The following is a 21951-nucleotide window of genomic DNA, read 5'->3' on the forward strand; positions in this document are numbered from 1 at the left end:
GCTGATGGTCAGCCAGTGAAATATTTAAGCCACCATCAGGATTGTCCAAACCAAGTTTCTTCTTAACATAGTAAAGAGATATGATGACCATGATGGGATTTGTAATCCAATATTGTCCATATACACCTTTCAGAAAGTAGGAAAGATACTGGTTAGGCTTAATAACTACTATGGGCACAAAAATCTGTCCCGAACTGATCGCTGCACTGACACCCTTACTGTCCAATAGCACATAGCATGCCGAGAGAGCACCTGTGTATGCAGTCTGTTCCTATCAAAGCCAGAATCTCCTGCACCTGCAGAGTCGGGGAGGTGGTAGCTGCTGGAGTACTGTGAGAGGTCCCCAAAATGCATGTACAGATGGTCCTTAAACCAGCCGCTGCTGATGTAATCCATCTGCAGTGTCAGAGGCTGCCTATGCATGAAGGGTAAACATACGTTCAGTACGAACTTTCAGTAAGGTTTTTGTGAGGATGGTTTACCCTGTAGTGTAACAGCTGGAGTAGAAAGGATTGCCTACTGTTTGCTGCAGCCAGACCAGCTTTGGTTCCATTGCAGATGGACACTGGAATCCAGTTCAGCTGCAGATACTTGGGGGGTGCTCTATAATTGTTGTGTAATGATCAGGATTAGGGGAAAGGCCTGACTCTGCTCCTCCAATTACAAACCTGATCCCTTCTGAAGGGTTCACCTGATTCTTATCTCAGTGGGACAGGAAGGAAAGAATGAGGGGGAAGGGATTTTGTTTGCTGCTGTCTCGCACAGAGCAGATTGTGGCTCAAGTCATGTGTGCATGGGATTAACCTCATGAAAGAGGGATGGATGTGCACCGAGTTGTGAAGCAATGCATTGATCACCCCTCTATCACTAAAATGGTTAAAGTTGCAGTTTTTTTATACAAGAGATACATTATAATTGCAACATTGGAAATAATGACACTGTTCTATAATGTAAATACCGATGAGATTTTCAGAAAAGCCATACTGTCTATAAAACAGCTTTCTTCTTCTCTGGGTAAATGAACCGTTCCTTACGGTCTGCCTCAGATCCTGGAAAGGGACAGAATAGACAAGTATTGTTAGTCCCGGAATAAAGATTGCTAGATTATATTGGTGGCACGATGATAAATAATAATTGGTACCCCACCGTCCCCTCGTTTGGTATTTTTGGCCCTCTTAGGGCCATAGGCATGCATATACATGGGCTGTGAGGCCCAAACCTATCTTCCCTGATGTTTGGGCTGTGTGACAATAGACATAAATGTGACTGTTAATATCTGAATGTACCTATATGATGATCAGTGATGTCTGTATGTGTAGGTGACCACAACTGTCAGTAGCAAGGACTTTTTCCTCTTGTTTCTCTTATTACTTTCCTTTTCTTCTTTCTTCCCATTTATAGGAAATTTTTAGTAATGCTGTTCATCATGAAATCAGTTATTATTTATGTTATATAGCGCCATCATATCCCACGGCACTGTACAATGGGTAAACAGGACATAACAAGCAATGTGTAACATATTCATTATTCTAATATGGGAATATGTTATCACTCATTATTGATAGCCCCTATTTTTGACTTTGGCCCAAGTGTGCCACGCTAAATATAATCTCTGCAGATGCCAATGCATATGATACCCTAGTAAAAGAGGAACTATACTCTGCAATTAAAGTTTAGGACTTGCTAGGATCACAGTTTAAATACAGTCTGTCCACTACAATATTATGTCTTTATTAACTGTACATTTAAATAATATGCTCACTCCTTTGCTTAGTCCCCCTCCCTTCATTTACCCCTCCATTCATTTTTAGTCCCTTTTTTCATTTGATGCTCCTACCTCCTAATTGCCCCTGATTAGGAATTTCAAATGGCGCTGACAGGTTAATACTGCTGTGACTGAAGAATAAAGAAATAACCGAGTCTGTATATAATAAGGGAACAATGCCGTCCTGAATGTGTTACCCTCCTAGAATGTATAGATCTTATACTGGAATCTCAGACAAGGGAGATAAAGCACTTTAGGCAATCTTACACACAGGAAAAGCCTTGACCGCACTTATCTTGTGGTTAAATCCACCCCAATACATTTGCATATTGACCTGGTATGACGTCAGTAAGTCTCTTTTCTGTTTTAAAGAAATAGTGACAAGTTGCTGCGCTGTGATATGTGTAATATTGGCCCTGTTACCATAGCATTATTATATTTTCCATTTAAAGTACAAGACTTAAAGGAAAATGAAAACAAATGGCAGGTTGGTTCAAATTCAAAAATCTGAAAAATGTGACTGAAACACCATATTTTCAGTACCTAGGACATGGAGTACATGGAGAACAAGGTTTACCACAGATACCGTTCTATCATCTCCCTCTGCTACTCTCACCCTCTGTGACCCCCTGTATCCATGCCCTCTGTGTCTGACTGGGGTCTCTATCCACTTTGACAATTAATTTAAAGTCATACAATAAAACAATAACGTATAGTATATTTACCCCTCTGCTCCACTATCCATACCCCTCTGCCTCCCCCAGTCTCCATATGTCTCTGCCTTCTTCTTCTTATTATTTATTATTATTTATTGTTTTATATAGCGGCATCAAATTCCTTAGCGCTTCCCTTCTCTGTCCATCTACCTCCCCGACTGTGTCCATACCCCTCCATATACCTTTGTGTCTCCCCAGTGTCCATACCCCTTTGCCTGCCCCCTCCAGTGTCCATACCCCTATGTGTGCACACTCAAATTTTCATACTGCCCTGTCTTCTTTCACATTCAGTGTCCATAACCCTCTGCCCTGTCCTCCCTTCAATGTCCATCTCCCACACTGTCTCAGTCTTTACAGAAACATAGAATTTGAACCATTCTTGTCTGCCCATTTTTCCTGATGTAAAGACTTTAAAGACTTAGACCTTAACCATTCCTTTGTCTTGTCTTTGATTCAGGATGACTATATGCACATCCCATGGATGTTTTAATTCCCTCTCTGTATTAGCCTCCACCACTTCTGCTGGAAGGCTGTTCCATTTATCTACCACCCCTGTTACACCTCTGTTTATGCACCACTCTGCTTTCCCCCAAAGCAGTGTCCATTCCCCTGTGTCAGACCCACCCTGTGGCCATCCCCCTGGCCAACAGGTGTGAAATGTACATGTGTTCTGGAAGAAATGAGCGCTGAGGTCAGTTTACCCAGTCTCTTGCTTCTTGGTTTGTTGCTTCAACACAGGATTGACATTGAAATGTATCTGAATAATGAATGGCTGGCTGTATTAATGCGGGTTTGTCATCTTAAGTGTCTGCTATATTGGTTCCGCAGTTTAAGATGGTAAACATTGAAGAAATATTGAAGCTATATATATATATATGTATTATAAACTAATTTTATGCGTACACTAATGGGAGCAGCGGGAGCAGTTAAGAATACCTGTGCGGAACAATAGCAGATCAATTGGATCGCCACAAAAGACCCAGCCTAAAATATTTGTGATAGAGTACCACAGAATTAAAAGCATGAAGATGTCAGGATTGACCTGTTTAGAAAGTTACGAGTTGTGAACGACAGATCAATAAATACCATCATGTATGTAGTAAAGGGCTGGGTTCATAATAAAGTGTTGGCAAATATCATAACTCAGTATAGCATTATTTCCAGCTATGTGAAGCTATCATGCACATCTAGTTTATTAGCTTATGGCTATTTTCTTCCAATATTTCTTTTGCATCCAAAAATAGGAGTGGTTGGTACAAACCTGGACTCGTCTCATTTTGCCATGAACGACCAAACTGGACTCACCCACCAAATCTAAAAGTAGCAGAACTCTTGTTTAGGAAAAGTTTGAGAAGTCTTAGTACAGCCTCTCTTTTTTGATGAGTTGGGCCACCCAACTACAAATAACTAGTTAAAAAGAAAGAACATTGAGTATGAGTAGGATCTATGCAAAATAGGTACTTCACAGATAAACATACACTTCTGGACTGCCTACTGCTGGGATTTAATATCTGGGAGAGTGATGGGGATAAGTACCCGTGGAAAGGGGTATGGTTAATGGAATGCTGGTTTGGACAATTGGACAGTTGACCAACAATAATGACTAATGAACGTTTCCAACAGCAAATTATAGCCCTATTCAAAAATATGTTGGGAAATCTAATGGACCAGCCCATGGTGATCAAGGAATCCCACAGAGGACACAGAGGACATAGCATAGTTCACATACTATAAAGTTATACAGGCAACAGAAACATAACGTCAGTGACCCGCAGCTCATACAGGTAGCAGTTTTAGGGCCACAGTTTTTCAACGTACTAGTAGTTAGCATGGATGACACTCTGTGCCCGCAAGGCTAAAAAGCAGCTTACGGTAGCATTAAAGGATAGGGGAATGCATTGTCACTGAGACAATCTCTTTAGCCTCTTTGTGTAGAATGGCACTATTCACTATTTGTGAACAAAAGTTCTAATCCACCCAACTCTTTGTTTTTTCCCAAGATTCACAGACTATGTCTCAACACAGGCAAGGATGTATTGGAGGCGAGGAGATGAAGATGATATCGTGTAACACTACTGATTGATCTACGTCACATTCCCATGACAATTTTCTAGCAGGTTTCCCCAACGTCACTAGGAGGGACCAAGCAATCTCCCCAAAGAAACAGAAATGCTCACCTCCATTGAAGGGCACATTCAGCCCAAGGGCATGCCCAGTTGGATGACCCGATAAGTTTTTCTCAAAGCATTATCAGGCAACATTCTAAGTGTGCACTATCCATTTTTGACTCCTACGTACAGTATTTAGTGAAAAGGGCTTCCTAAAAAAAATATAAATGTTCCCAGACATGGGCCAGTCATAGGATATGTGCACATTCTGGACTGTCACATGCACTTAACAAATGAAAGAGTAATGTCCATTGTTGACTACAGCATTTTAGTTCTACTCAAACTCCATGTGCAAGAGGACAATTAACATGGCACAGTCACATATACATTTTATTGTTTTATGCAAGGCTTCCTCTTGTGTATATATTTGAATAATGCTATCATATCCCCTCTGAGGCGACTTTTTCTAAACTAAACAGATTTAAATTTGTTAACCTTTCTTCATAACTATAGTGCTCCATTCCTTTTATTATTTTTGTAGCCCGCCTCTGCACCCTTTCTAGTGCTATGATATCCTTCTTTAGAATAGGTGCCCAAAATTGCACCGCATATTCAGGGTGTGGCCTTACCATTGATTTATACAGAGGCAAAATTATATTTGAAGCCCCTTTTTATACATGACAATACCTTACTGGCCTTAGCAACTGCTGACTGACATTGCACATTGTTGCCTAGTTTGTTGTCTATAACAATTCCCAAATCCTTCTCATTTGTCATTTATCCCTAATTCACTACCTACAACTCCTGCTTGGAGACCCCATGGTTAGAAAGATTATTACTGATGCTTTTTTTTCAGATGTCACTCCTACTAAGAGGGTGAGTTTATAATTGTGTTTATCATCTGGCAAACCGGGAGTTAGATATTATGTGCTATTTCCTGCAATTTTCTATTTTTCTTTTCTTTGTTTGTTTTTTTTTTTAATTTAGAAGCTTGCAACAAAATGCATTTAGCTCTCTTGTCTCACGATTGATTTATTTTTAAATACCGTCCAAAAAAATGTTGAATCAATAACAAAATGAATGATAGGCATCCTAAATAGATCAGTTCAAGATTTTAGTGGATTCTCTTATTTATGATCCAAAGTTAAATAGTACACATAAAACCACATACAGAATAGAGAAAATGCTCTATACACATTTTCACTTTATTTGGATATCTCAAATTATATTTACATTCTCTGTAAAGCCTCCTCGCACACACCATTTTCCAATAAAGGGCTTATTGGTTGCTCTGTCTACGTTAAAATGTAACGTGATGCTTTTATTGGGATTGTGTGGTTAGTCGAATTTGGCATGACGTTGACTTTTTTAACCCATTCGCTACTGATTCTTACTGCATTGCAGATCTCAAGAGATTAGCAGAACAGAGATGAGTGATGTACTCTAAGGCTTACTGTAACTATCAAGACCAAAAGAATGTTCCTGTTGAGATATGTCACTCATCTCTAGTGCTGGAGCCATAGTAGGTATCACGCCGTAAAGCCCACGTCTAAATCCGAGCATGAAAACTGAGCTCAATTGCACGGTCGCCAGCCCAACTCTTTTTTTAAATCCCTTTTTAAAACAACCCTCTCATCAAGACACTGCTAATGTGCACTCTGTTGCCAGCAAGCTGAAAAAGTAATATCAGAGTTCCCATCTTGTTTTGACAGCTAATTGCAAACTCCCACAGAAGAAGATTCCACTTTACCTTTGTTTTTGGCTTTTAACTAGTGCTTCAACTCAACATCTTTATTATTTTATATTTCATTTATTCACCGTTTTATTTTGTTTATTTCTTAGACAAATCCAAGTCAATCTTAAGGGAAATGAATTTCTAACTACAGCTGAATATCACATTTATACCCCTAAATATGTCTCTTGTTAATTAAATGAGCAGTTTTTAGTTGATTTCCATACCTTTTATTTGGCCAATGCAAAAAAAGAAAATGTAAAAGGTCCATTTGAGGGCGTCAGATATTTCTTCTTTTTGTAAATATATGCACTAAATACAGTGGATATAAAAAGTCTACACACCCCTGTTAAAATGCCAGGTTCTTGTGATGTTAACAAATGAGACAAAGATAAATCATGTCAGAACTTTTTCCACCTTTAATGTGACCTATAACGTGAACAACTCAATTGCAAAACAAGCTGAAATCTTTGAGGGAGGGGGGGCTCACAATAACCTGGTTGCATAAGTGTGCACACCCTCTTATAACTGGGGCTGTGGCTGTGTTCAGAATTAACCAATCACATTAACCAATCATGTTAAATAGAAGTCATTACACACTTGCCATCATTTAAAGTGACTCTGATTAATCACAAATAAAGTTCAGCTGTTCTAGTAGGATTTACCTGACATTTGCTTAGTTGCATCTCAGAGCAAAAGTCATGGTCCTCAGAGAGCTTCCAACACATCAGATCTCATTGTTGAAATATATCAGTCAGGAGAAGGGTACAAAATAATTTGCAAAGCATTAGATATACCATGGAACACAGTGAAGACAGGCATCATCAAGTGGAGACAATATGGCACAACAGAGACATTACCAAGAACTGGACGTAAGTGCTGCGTAAGTTGTTGGCGCTATATAAATAAAAGATATTATTAATATTATTATTATTATCTTTTATTTATATAGCGCCAACAATTTACGCAGCGCTTACGTCCAGTTCTTGGTAATGTCTCTGTTGTGCCATATTATTATTATTATTATTATTAATAATAGTATGGCACAACAGAGACATTACCAAGAACTGGACGTTCCTTCACAATTGATGAAGAGACGAGAAGAAAACTGGTCAGGGAGGCTTACAAGAGGCCTACTGCAACATTAAAGAAACTGCAGTACTGGCTGTGCGCTACATGTGACAACAATCTCCCGTATTCTTCATATGAAGGGGCTATGGTAGGGTGGCAAAATGGAAGCCTTTTCTTACAAAGAAAAAAATCCAAGCTTGATGTTTGTTTTTGCAAACATCAAGCTTGGATTTTTTTCTTTGTAAGAAAAGTCCCCCAAAAGCATGTGGGAAAATGTGTTATGGTCTGATGAAACCAAGGTTAAACTTTTTGGCCATAATTTCCAAAAGGTATGTTTGGCGCAAAAACAACACTGAAGCGTGGTGGCAGCATCATACTTTGGGGCTGTTTTTCTTCAGCTGGAACCGAGGCCTTAGTCAGGGCGAAGTTCACCTTTCAGCACAACAACGACCCAAAGCACGCATCCAAATCCACAAAAGCATGACTTCACCAGAAGAAGATTAACATTTTGGAATGGCCCAGCCAGAGCCCAGACCTGAATCCAATTGAACATCTGTGGGGTGATCTGAAGAGGGCTGTGCACAGGAGATGTCCTCGCAATCTGACAGATTTGGAGCGCTTTTGCAAAGAAGAGTGGGCAAATATTGCCACGTCAAGATGTGCCATACTAATAGACTCCTACCCCAAAAGACTGATCGCTGTAATAAAATCAAAAGGTACTTCCACAAAGTATTAGTTTAATTGTGTGCACACTTATGCAACCAGGTTATTGTGAAGTCCCCCCCACCACCACAAAGATTTCAGCTTGTTTTGCAGTTGAATTGTTCACGTTATAGGTCACGTTAAAGGTGGAAAAAGTTCTGACATGATTTATCTTTGTCTCATTCTTTAAAATCACTAAAACCTGCCATTTTAACAGGGGTGTGTAGACTTTTTGTATCCACTGTATACTAAAAGACACCAATCACATAATCACATAAAAATATTATATATCTCTGTACAATCGAGTGAATTAATTAAACCAAAAATGTTCATATGGACAAAGTCATCTTATGAAATGTTTTGGTCTTCATCGGGACTTGTCCACATGTAGATATCTCTGTGTGTACACACACACACTCAATCACTGTTAGCTATAGTTAAATTGTAAATGGTCCAACTCAGCTGACCCACTGGAGCCAAACTAATCTATGGCAAATGGTAGGGGGTTGTGCATCTGATTAAACTTTGTGCAAGGTTAATTTAGATAGGTCTGTGCTTTTCAGTCAAATTGCATTGTCACTCAAATGGCCTCAGACTAACAAACAGCTCCCTGCTGCCTAATAGAAGGTCAAATGGGTGGCTTATTTGTCAATGAAGGCATTGTTTACCCTGCTAGGAATATAAATACAAAAAGTACATTCCATTTATCATTAAATGGATAATGCTGATTACAAAGAAACCAAAAAACAAAAGTGTAAATTAAGATTATAACCATCCCCCACTTGAAAATGCTTTATTTAAACACCCATTTAGCAAACAAAATAAATATTTATTATTATTTGCTATGGGGATACACATTTTTGGTGATGGGTGTGTTAAGTGGTCACTGAAAATGGTCCCAATAATTAATTCATTAAGGATCCTTTCAGACTTGTTTTTTTTAACATGTAGGCCTACAGATTTTTTTTAAACCAATATCTAGGTCTGACAGCATTATTTGGACTTTTGCAGTCTAAGCATAACCCTTTTAAACAGGTTTTCCCTTTACACAAATAGCTACTTTTTTAAAAGACTAATAAGTGTCTCTTTAAGCTGTGTCCTTGTTATATCCAAAAGGTAAAAAACAAAATGTTTAGAAAGTGATTGGATAATGGTTCCGGCCACAGTTACCTGAATATTTTATAGGAAGGGTTATGTTTCGAAAAGTGGAGAAATGCAGCATAAACTAGAACCTCAAGTGGAGGTTAGGTTTTAAAGCAATTGCCCACGGTAATGTTTTCTGATAATTATTAATCGTGTATCGGTGTGATGTTTGTGAAGGGAGCAGGTGTGTGAAGGCTCTTCATTAGGATGCATGGCTGGAGGGAGGGGCAGCTCCAGATAATGAGTAACAGACTCTCCAGGTTACCTGAAAAAAAGCCTTCTGGGCATGCATAATATGCCATTTGGAGGTCAGTTGCTCCAACCCCGAGGACGATCACTGTCTTACCAGGTATTCAATAAATGTGAAGCCTTTTCACAATGGTTTTAGATTCTGAATGGCCAGAGGGAACTACAGGCTGGTGACCAACCCTTACCCTGCAATGCCTGCATAGAGATCAATGAAAGCCCCCTGCTCGCTCCAGTGGGGTCTCTTGATTCTTCTCTGTGGGTGATCTCAATGCAAAGAACTTTGAAGATTATTGATTAACCTTGTGCCTTTCTGGTAGTTAGTTACTTAATCTATTTATCATTTTCACAATTCACTCAGAACACTGCCATATAGGGAATTTTCTTTCCATTTAAACATTTGTAAGGACCCATCCCCCACTACATGATAGAAGACTTTTCTCGACAATATGTACCAATGCACAGCTGGTCATTGTACAGGGTGAGTACAATGTTTCAATTCCTATGACCAAGTATTGTAAGCACTGGAAACAAAATGGGCCCTGTTGAGATGTATTGTGAAACATTACAAACACAAACTTGTTTTCCATATAATTTAGGTCTTTATATTAAAAGTCATTTTTTTTACAATATATAAAATAAATCAAAATGAAATAGGAAACTTTTGGTAATTTGCAAATAGCAACAATATTCTGTTTTAAATATATTTATAATGTATAAAAGCATTTATGACTGATTGTGAAGGTTTGAGTCCAAAGTACCTTAATAAAATAAACAAAAAGATAAATTATTTAACTGATAGAGTAACCAATTCAAAGAGGTGACAGTACAAATTATTCATCTGTTCCTCCATTAAAAGAAATGGTTATATGACCTATTATATGCATCTGAAAAGTACATAAATATCTCTTTTACAAAAATATCTACATAAAATGACGATAAAATCTCCAGGCACTTCAAGCAATGGTTGGATAACCACGCAGCAACCAGGCTTCACAATTCAAGAGATTGCAAGATTCCATTTGTTGGGCATGTGTTCTTTCTATAAAAAGTTGTGGTATCACAGTGCTTTTGTACGAAACAGGGCCAGGAATCAGCCTGACAGCTGTAGTCCATCATATCCAGAAAACAGGATTCCAGAACAAGGCAGCAGGTTTCTGTCCTGAACCGTGGCATTGTAGACCTCTATGATCACATACAGGACCATCTGAAGACTCACAGTGCTTTTCACCCAATACACTGGTTAGTTGAAGACACTTCACTGTGCTCCCCAGTACAAGAGAAAAACAGCACACAGTTTCCCTCAGAGTCTAGTAAACCAGACATGGGTTATGTCTCTCAAATAAATTAGGTTCCAGTTAAGGGGTGGAATACCCAAGGTTTCTCAAAGTCCATATCACCACCAATAAGGCTCTCATCAAGTCATTTGCCTCAGGTCCCCAAGTGAGCATGTACATTGTGATAATTGAACAGACAGGGAGATGTTGGCACCGGATCATGGGTAAATACTGAGTCATCTGAGGAGGAGCATGTGCTGGCGGTGTCCTCACATGAGGGAGAATACTGTTCAAAAGGCATTGATAAATCCAAGTACTGCAAGAAGAGACAATACAAAATAAGTTTGTGCAACAATGTCCAGATGATTAAAAAAAAGACTTAAATAAGTATTAAACCAGTTCACAGTCAACTAGCCTCTTGCTAAGAAACCCTTAATGACATGCAGAATATACTGATTAATTAATTAATCCAAAAGCACAGCCCAACACAATAACTACATGTTGCTGCCTGGTACAGTGTATATGATTACCAGAGCTATGACATCCTAATGTCTCATTGGAAGATACCTCCATCCAATCAGGCTTCAGCAGATGGTGAGACAGAGACCTATATGACACGCTGTAAATGTATGCTAGCACTTGGGGCTATTTTTTTTTAACTATCCACCTGCTCCTGAAGTGTGGGATCACAAAATACATTCCATGCCTTGTTATGAAATTAAGTATTAATGCAAGATTTATCCAACTATGCACTCTCTTTTGGAATCAATATTCATTTTATCTGCATAAAGACATTTTCTTCAGCTACTTATTAAAAGCAAAGTTGCATTTTTGGAATATTCCCAGATAACACTATAGTACAGTATTTAAAACTGGAGACAATCAGCCTTTAGTGAACTTAAGGTGTAAGAATAGAGTGGTGGAAACCCCAGGATCGTACATCTATATTGTTATACAGCTATGATAAAATATCAGTCATCCATAGAAAGTCCTCATAACATGTGTCATACCTCATCAGACACGGCTGTAAGGATCCTGTCCAGCTGTTCCACTAACTGTTTGAAGGTGGGTCTCTGAGATGGAACAGCATGCCAACACTCTCTCATCACCATGTACCTGTAAAGGGGTCACAGAAGAAACTGAGTCATTTCACCACGGAAAAGTGGTACCGGAAATACACGCAGTATCAGCAGTTCTGGATTGAGAAGTTTTCAATCTGTCTCAATCCAATACCAGAAACCACATTTTAACAACCAAATTGGCTGAGAATAATCAGTTGGCTGAGTTACTTTATATTAACTGTATGAAAGGAAAAGGACTGCACATATGTTACAGGTGACACTTGGAATGTGCAGTATTATACAGATTTTACAGGGGATTTTTGTGGCTTGCTACAACTGTACACAATGTTCGTATTCTAGACCAGAGGTTACATGTTAACATTTCCAGATAGCATGTTTGCAGCAAGATACCTTAAGGTATCCAGTGGGATACGCAACACAGTTGACATAGTTAACATCTCTTGAATGGGAAATGTTTGGGTGCTTCCAGATTTAACAACAAAAAGTAAACACACCCAAAAACATTTTGCTACACATGATAGCAATATTTAAAACCGTTTTAAATCGGTTATTATGCATCCTAGAAACAGAACTTGATATCTCTGGATGTACTTACAGTTCATGTGTGCAGTTTGCTGGCTTGTCCATTCGATGGCCTTCCCTTAGGAGCTTAAATAACTCTTCCACTGGGATTCCGGGGTATGGTGATCCTCCAAGAGTAAAGATCTCCCAAGTTAAAACCCCAAATGACCAACTGCAGGAACAAATATTAAACAAGTCAATGGGATGTAGAGCAGTGAATCTGAACAGGAGAATGCAAGAGACCTTTAAATCTTTTTCATGACGAGATACAGAGCTTTAACACAAAGACAGATCCTTTCATTGTAATACATAGGCATGTGAATGATCAGTTATCCATATCACATACATGTATTTACAGAACTGTACTTATTAAAACAAATACTATTGTTCTCACCATATTCCAGGACAAACCTACAGCTGTGATCGATAGTAGAGTGCAGAAATGTCCTGTCTTACAACCTGGTTCTCTGTACAGTAGCTTTAATCTTATTAAAGAATACACTTTATATATTGTATTGTAATAAACATTGACCCAAAAACTTGATATTAACACAAATTAGTGGGATCCCCATTATTCCTATTTCTTAAATTTTAGTTATGCACAGGATTAGACAGCCTAAATGCAAATAACAAAATACACATAAAATAAGTTACAAAAATCATCTTGTTCCTTTATAAACTACTGGGGGAAAACTCCTGTACAATATATTGCCATATTTCATGTCAACTACTACAGGGAACTGGACTTACATGTCACTCTGGTGTGTGTAGACCCTGTCAAACAATGCTTCTGGGGCCATCCACTTGACGGGCAGCCGGCCCTGTTTAAACATAAGAACATGTTAGAAAAGACTGAATTATTACCCGTGGTATCACCTCACAAAGTTAAAGCATTACATCTTGCTGGCTATGGTGCCAGAGTAGGCTGGCACTGCACTGCTTTGGAACAGGTAATATGCAAACCTGCATAATCTCTGAGTACTCGTTCACACAATACTACTAACTTGCTCCACATAGGTAGACTAGGAGAAGTTGTTTTTCTTGGCCTATCTCATGTAACAGTAGGCTTCCCCAGCTGTTATTCAGGTTAGGTTGTTGTGTATAACTCACATTGCTAGTCTTCTTGTAGTAATCTATGTCATGTACTCCCCGGGCCAGTCCAAAATCTGCTATCTTGATTACGTTATCCTCAGCCACCAGGACATTCCTGGCTGCCAGATCTCGATGTATACACTGTGAAAAGACAAAATGTTATTTATGCATGATTCCCAGTGGGATTGCCTGCTCACTTGATCATCATCTTTGCAACATATCAGCAAGGCAAGTGAGTAGTAGACAGTTTTTAAGGAAATTTATCAAGAAAATTACAAAGGGGCATACCGTTATGGTTTTACCTTAAAAATATATATATCCTACTCACTGAATGACCGCACTAATGCTACAAACCACTGGTTTTACCATGTTTATCAAATATGCTAGACAGTAGTCACAGCTGTGATACAATATTTCCCTGACCAAGTTTTTTAGCGTTATATGCGAAATGTTTATCCTCAGGATAAGTGCCACTGAGGCACACAACATAAAAAAGTAAAACATTTTCTCTCTTACTTTCTTGGACTCAAGGTATTCCATGCCACGAGCGATCTGGTATGCGCATGACACAAGGTCTTTGAAGGACAGAAGCTCCTCAGGCACTTTGGTAATGTCAAAGCCATCTTCGGGTGAGGGAGGGCGCCGAGCACGCAAAAATTCCCTTAAGTTTCCTTTGGAAGCATATTCAACAACAACAAAAAGAGGTCCTAAAAGAGGGACAGAGAAGGTTAGACAAAAATAATCCAACAGATAGAGGCCCTACACTTTACAAAGCCCAAAACAAGACCATACTACATACACACCCACCAGCTTGTACATTACTGGCAACAAGATAATAATGGGCCGTTTGGAGTTAAAGATCCTGGAACTTCTGAAAGCAGTTTTTCAAATGAACTTCTTAAATCTTAAACCTAATCAACTTTAACCTTTTTGTTGGGCAACATGTTGCATATAATGTGAGTGGAGGTTGAAACATCCAAATCTACCTACCTAAAGCCAGAATCTTTGTTTTACAAAATACATACAGGGAGTAAGGAACTATCAGTTTTGCTTGGTAAATGTGGATTATTAGAGGTCAATTAGATTGTCCTATGACAATGCTAGGTGTTTCTATGCTCCATTATCATTGCTCTCTTCACTCATATAATTTCCTCCTCGCCATAAGTCTCTAGCTCACTAACCTTCCTGAGTGCAGACACCAAGTAAGTTGATTATGTTCTTGTGTTTCCCAATCACTTTCATCAATTCCATTTCAGAGATGAGATCCGAAAGGTCCTTGTCAGTTCCATTATCTAGATTGGACAGAAGAAGAATATTAGTATGCTTGAGAGAAAAAGTTATAACAGGTGTAACTATTTTTTATGACAAAAACCAGTCATTGATCCAGTTGGAAGAATCAATGCAATCCTAATCCATCTGAAACACTCACCTTTTAGCATTTTTACTGCCACGGTAACTGGTTTATCAGGTCGATCCCGATCAATACCATAGGCCTCAGCTCTTACTACCTGCCCGAAACAACCCTCTCCAAGAGGCTTCCCAAGAGCTAGCCTATAGTGGACAAATGCAAGATATAGATTAATTTACGCACATAAGAATGTCAGTAACCAAATGCACCATGTGAAAGACAAGCCGTGTGTTGAAAGTTACAATAACGTTGCCATTACAACGTAACGTCTCTGTAGATGGGTAAAATGTGTACAAATTAAAGCCAACTATCAAATTTTGGTAAAATGCTGAGTTGTATTGGGGGAAATCTTACATTTAAGTCAAGAATCACATATTCCATATGGAAGACTGACCTGTCTCTGGGGAACTCCCACTTGGGATCCAATGGTAACTCAACTTCCATGACACCAGGGAGCATTGGGGTACAGCTTGAAGAATGGCGAGGAAATCGGATGAGAGGGGCGCTGGACTTCCCAGAGGAGCTAGATTCCAGGGAGAACTAGAGTGATATAAACAAGCATTTTAGATTGCTGTAATTTACTAAAAGATAAGGTCACATCTAACAAAACATCAATACAACCGGCAAACTGAATGCCTATAACAGGAGTGATGAAAGTGCTTATAGAGAAAGCCATTCTGTTTTGAAATAGATAAAAATTTTCCGGTGCTAATTATTTAACCACTTTATGAAATCAGTAAGCATAGTACTATATAACAAAAACAATGAAGAAACACAATTAAAGAGGCATCACTTACCTGACGTATAAGGGGAAACCTTGTTAATTTATGGATAGTAGGAGGCTGCTTGCTGTGTGGTGTCTGCATGCGACAAAGAATCACGATCACAACGGCCATTGCCACAGCCAGAAACCCGGAGGTGTATATGATTATATCCATATATCTGGACTCTGCCGGCTCGGCTTCCTCAAGGAACTCTTCCTCTGTAAGGCAGGGGAAAAAAGACCAGGGTCATTATTGCAGCTGTGACCTTGACCTTTCTTTTATGGCCCTTCTCAAGCACCCACTGCCATCTGCTCTTCCATCCAGCTACACACATCTGTTCATGAACAGCCCCAATCTGAGTGTCTGAGATAACTGGCTGGGGTGGCTTTTGCAGATGTGCAATTTTATTTGTCAGAAAGGCATTACCGGTATAGGATCTGTAAATCTATATAATTATATGTCCCTGCCCCCCTCATGAAAACTATTCAACAACCAATAACTGCCAAATGTGCCCCTCTACTTAGACGTTCTAGCATGTTCAGCAACTAAATGTGACTAGATCGGACATTGTATTCTTTTTTTTAAAAGGTTTAATCATACAAGAGCACACCAATGTGAAAAGAATTAGGAATGTGACAACATTTTATACGACTAAAGAATAATATCAGGAAATGGTTTGACCATTCATCAGTACTAGGGGTTGATGTTTTGAACAACTCCTTTGGTAACACATGCTGTGCTGTAAGAGCTTCAAGGTGCAAAGAGAAATCTCGTAGCTGCATTGCTATATGTCTGCCCTATGCATTAGCTCCAAGATTGTTGTCAATACTAAGAAGGCATGCTGTACTCACGTGGTAGCACAGTCAGCCAGGCAGACTGATAAGACAGCCCAATGGAGTTCCCTGCCAAACACGTGTATTCTCCAGCATCCTCCATCGAGACATTCTGTAGATGCAGCACTTCTACCTCTGACGTGTTTATATCTGCTGTCTGGAAAAAGGCATTAAGAGTCATGAAATACCCAAACACAGCAATGGCAAGTTCATGAATCATTGACAGTTGATAAAAGCATACAACATGTGGCTCGAGCATTGTATATCTTACCTTCAGTACTTGTACATAAGGCGCATCATCGGGCCCAAAGCGGCTCCCATTCACTTCAATGTGTTTTAGCCACTGGATGTGTGGTTGCGCATCACTGTACACTTTGCAATAAAACTTTACATCGGTGCCCACGCGAGCTGTGGTATTAGCTGGAAGACCGGCCTGCAATATGGGTCGGTGAGATGACCTTTCTGCAACGAAACACAAAGCAAAGTCAGTGGCTTGCATGGCTAATATCATGTGTTAACACAACTGGGTGGCAACAAAATTTCCAGGCCGCATGCCAAACTATATGAATAAACTGAATAAACTCCAAAAAATCTTTTTGAAATATGACTCTAGCAAGTGAAGAAACCCACAAAATCTAATGTTAGCAGTAGTGTCCCTGCAAAGGAGACATAATACAACAACCACCCATAAAAAAGGTCTACAATGTTCAGACAACATCTCAAATGCCACTGGAGATCTGTTTGCATTCTGAGTGCTGCTGGCTAATAACAGAGGAACTGGCTGTAGAGAACATAATGACCCTCATTAGTTTTATGGCCTTAGCCATATTTAAATGACTTTGAAGTCTCAAAAGGTCTGAGCTGGGAGACCATAACATTTTTTGGACACCACTAATCCTTATCTTCGCTGGTCTGCTCCCTTCTTGAGGATTCCCTCCTGTCATTAACTCACACTTGCTAATAACATTGTCCAGCACGAAAATATGCTTGTTACCCTAACCAACTGGCCAAACTATCTACTTAATCACACTTAACATATCATATTTTAAAGCTGCACCTATAACATATGGTCGATATGGTCTATGGTGAACATGTACCATCCACAAGCAACAATTTCTTTAACCTAACAGATCGGTTTCAGCTTTGCATTCCTACAGAGAAACTGATTTAAACAGGTGCAAAGTGATTGATGATTTCATAGGTTATGTCTAAAAGGGTGTTTGTTAAGTGAAACTACATTGGGGTGACTAACTCACCGAGCACATCCAATAAGTAGGTGTAATTGATGCTGCCCATCCTGTTTTCCACCACACAGGTGTAGTTCCCACGGTCGGATGGCACCACGCTTTCCATGACCAGACTCCAGTGCTGGTGTCGAAGCTAAGAGAAGAGGAAGTCAATATAAATATAATCATACGAAACTTAACACACAATGATCTTAAATCTCAAATTATTTCAAAACAATGCTGTAATTATAATATAGTAATAATAGTAATATTAGTATTACAAAATGTAGGAACGTTAGTCTTGTGGTCACTCTACTGATCCCTACATTGCTATCTGCACAGTCAAGGCTAAAGCAGTATGTAGTATTGCAGGGCATCTGTTACTGCTGATTGTTCATCAGATCCAACACTGGTTAACTTACTTGAATTCCTCCAATTCGATGTTCTCCTCGAAATTCTCTACCATTTTTTAACCATCGGATAGTGGGAAGAGGGCTCCCAGCAGCTGGGCAGCGGAATTTCACTGTGTTCCCAGCAGGCACGGCATGTAGCTTCTTGTCCATACGTTGAGGTTGGGTCCAGTATGGAGCTGAAAGCCACACAAAAAAAATAAGAGACATTTCAAGGGGCTGCCTGACACTATTGATCAGGGTAACAGAGAATCTCCATGTCACTGTGACAATCAACATAATTTGTTAGGATGGAACATTGTTTTATTTACCTACATTATCAAAATAAAAATGACCTTTGAACTTGTTGTTTTAAAGGTGTTCATAGAAACATTGAATTCATCGACTTTCACAATGCATGTTTAAGTTTAAGCATTAAAGGTACCGTTCCACTTAGACAAACATTATTTGCACTCTCTAGTATGCTAATCAAATAAACATTATCAGATCTGCCATCCTATTCTTCACTCTGAAGTTTTAATTTATATGGCCTCAACCCATAAATACCTATTTTGAGCGTTTATTCACTAATGGCTGACTTTATAGGAGAATGTACTTTTCAACTAAATGAATTTACTAGGCATTATAAATGGCACAGGGGACAGCCCCTTGGATTCAATTTTTCTTATGTCCAATGAAATATATAATCCTGCTTTATCTGTTGAAAAGTAAGGTCTCTTCTGTTTTATCTCCTAACCCCAGGGCATAGGTCACAAGTATATTGCAAAAGTTCAGGACATCACAGGCAATCTGGCCTTTGGTATGTAGGGAACTCCATATCCAGACTGTCCAGCACTGGAATTATCGTTTATAGCTTATACGGGCGGGTGAAGGGTTATTACAACCTCTAATTAGTAACTGACCCAGAGGATCACTCACCTTGGTAAAAATACACAGGCTCTTCACTTATATCACCCTGGGAATCATCCCTACGGCCATCCTCATCATCATCTTCATCACCAGAGGCCAGTGAATCTGCAGAAGAAAAGGCTGATAAGTCCAAAGTACATAAATAATACCAATGAACAGAGGTTTAAAAATGAAAGTAATAATCGAAACATTAAATAACCGCTCACCATACTTTAGCCATTCACTTACCAACAACGGATATTGAAAACCTCCGCAGGATCTGACCAGTTCCCCGAACAACACAAAGATACAGCCCTGAATCTTCATATGTCACGTCAGAAACTTCCAGCACAGTGCCCACCATTCGAATCCTCCCGCCAGACAGTAACCGGTCCTGTTCCCGGTACCAGTTGATACTGCTGGTGTGGTTGGTGTCACAAAACAGGCGCAGTGCATTCCCTGGGTCCAGCAGGAGATGTTCTTCCAGATCATTTTGAGAGCTCTGTGTCTCTGCTGGAGGAAAACGTTACCGGTCATTACCAGTCCTTAACTGTATTTAACCAGCAAAACTATTTTTCCATCATTTTTTTTTTACAACATCACAACTATTCTTCCACGAGATCCCTATTTAATTGGGCCACATGCAACTGATGAATGTATGTCGAGGCTTAGTTATCTATCTCGATAACTCGAATGAATGCTTTATAAGCACACTTGGTCATAGAAATATACAAAACAATCATTATGAGTATAATAACCACACATCTATCATGTATTGGGGAAATGCCAGTGTAAAATAAATGACTTCCAGCCCCAGTGCTCAATAATTAGTTCACAAATCCACTTTCACAGTGTCAGTGATATCTAACATGTAAATCTCAATTATGCTTTGTAGGTGTATTGTACCACGTAATCTGAACAAATTACATAAATGATATAGGTCTATGCATTTACCATAAAGTTATAGAGCGGTTGCGTGATAGACTGGCTGATTCAATGACCCCAGTAACTCAGGTCATTAAAATGTTAATGATGGCGAACCTATTCACTAAAAGAAAAATAAAGGTGATATCCCAACACCTTTTCCTCCCTCACCACAAATAGTTATTAAGTTTATTTAACCGTCAGCTGAACTTTGTGTGTGTTTTGGGGTCTTGGAGAAGTGGACACACTCCAGAGAAGTGTGATATTTGTCACCTCTGTTGATGATACAATGCTGAACTTGTATTTTGACCTGGATCGCAACCTCTGACCTCAAAATACACCCCACGCACAGTGGGTTACTAAGTAACTATGCCACCCCCTGCCCCAGTGTCACCAGGGGATCCTAGGTACTTTTGATGATGGATACTACATGGGGTCCACTCAATCACAGCTCTCAGGGTGATGGATCTATTTCTTTCTGACTGCCCCGTTTGAACACCCCTGCCATGAAATATGTACATTTAAATTAAATTCTGTATTTAGATTTCATAAACACCCCGTTATGGTGGAAAGGTAATTTCATAGCTAACAAATGATCTGTTGAGGTTCAAGTACACCATAACATGGCAAATTTTGAAATAGCTTCTGGTAATGTTAAGACAATTAAGTCGAAAAGGATGAGAGAGTTTCACATTCCCTTAAGGCACATTTTCTACATTGCAAATTGACAAAAGCACACAATAAATCAAACTATGCCAGCAACTGGTTTTGTGACCACGATTTAGATATCAAACTATTTGTTACCTCTCCAGCCGGTTTGATCTTCTGTTATTGCGGGTCTACATGACGTTGGCACAAGAAGAGCCAGGGAAAAGACCAGGATAAGGGTAAGGTTCTGCATTATGCTGCTGTCTCTGGAAACGGGTCCAAGCAGAAGTGGAGAGGATCCTATGAAGTGTGGCTAAACTGCAGGACAAAGATAGACACTTTAGAACCAGAGCTACTGGTAAATCATGTATTGCCACAGAGTACAGCACATCATGGCCCAAAACGGCCACCTCATCAAAACGAATAGATTAGTTCGTACAGCTCTTACATTCGATTTATTTCAACTTTAGTAAGGCTTCCACCCACGAAGAACGTATATCCTATTAAATCTACCATGCAATTGAAAATGATTCTAAACATTTTTCTAGCAGTTGTCCTAACTATGCAACAAAGTAAATTCTGTATTATACTAATACCTCTTTAAGGACTAAGACCTATTAACATACTCTAAAGCTTGGTCTATTGACCCAAGATCTTGACTACATTCTAAGATAAAGTTAATTATGGAGAAAGGAATATAGGATTTTTAACACCTGGAATCCAGTGTGAATCACACAGGATCTGGGATTACCTATAATCGGATTTTTAATTTTTGATGAATTTAGCACCTATTTGGATTTTTTTCAAATGTAATATACAAATAACAGTTTAAAATCTAGCGACTATTTACTTGCTTTATGTATTGTTAATTACAACTGATTATATGTCCTGAAAGAGAGTTTCATTAAAATAATTTACTCATTGTGTATGTTAGTTTTTCTATTCATTTTATACATAATAAAAAAATTCAAATAATTGATTGGCATGGCTTGGCTCTCTGGATCTCCGAATAAACAGGGGATAATGAATATAAGGGGTAAATCCCCTCCACCCCTCCTCAGCTATCTGCATCCACATTCCAAGGGATATCAATGTGTAACTAGCTGCAGGGACCATGGCTCCAGCTTAATCTTTGAACACAGCACGACAAAGGCCTTTGTGTGCCAAGGCTATCCTGGTTATAGATTTACAGGATAGTTATGTTACCAGACTGAGTTTACACAAAGCAGATCTGCTATCACACACAGAGATAAGGTGTAAACAGAATGCCAGAACAGAGCAGGAAGCTGGAGATGCAGCAGCAAACTTCACACCCATCAGCCTACTGCCCACAACTCATCCACTGGGTCTTCTCA

General features: G+C 39.2%; 1 protein-coding gene across 1 annotated transcript; it reads right to left on the reverse strand.

Annotated features, from left to right (window-relative positions):
• Nucleotides 1-10914: 10914 nt before the first annotated feature.
• Nucleotides 10915-20849, reverse strand: LOC149299431 (fibroblast growth factor receptor 4). Its single transcript, XM_089485993.1, has 17 exons — nucleotides 20753-20849; nucleotides 19274-19537; nucleotides 19055-19150; nucleotides 18149-18315; nucleotides 17757-17880; nucleotides 16772-16962; nucleotides 16519-16657; nucleotides 15701-15885; nucleotides 15298-15443; nucleotides 14925-15046; nucleotides 14677-14787; nucleotides 14012-14202; nucleotides 13514-13636; nucleotides 13154-13224; nucleotides 12438-12575; nucleotides 11771-11876; nucleotides 10915-11076 (listed from the first exon to the last, which is right to left on the reverse strand). Exons 1-17 carry the CDS (start codon nucleotides 20847-20849, stop codon nucleotides 10915-10917), a joined length of 2433 nt encoding a protein of 810 aa, XP_089342119.1.
• Between the last annotated feature and the right edge of the window lie 1102 nt (nucleotides 20850-21951).

Source organism: Sceloporus occidentalis, unplaced genomic scaffold (genome assembly GCF_023333645.1).
Source record: "Sceloporus occidentalis isolate IW3139 unplaced genomic scaffold, rSceOcc1.0.p SCAF_28, whole genome shotgun sequence".
NCBI classification, from domain to species: domain Eukaryota; kingdom Metazoa; phylum Chordata; class Lepidosauria; order Squamata; family Phrynosomatidae; genus Sceloporus; species Sceloporus occidentalis.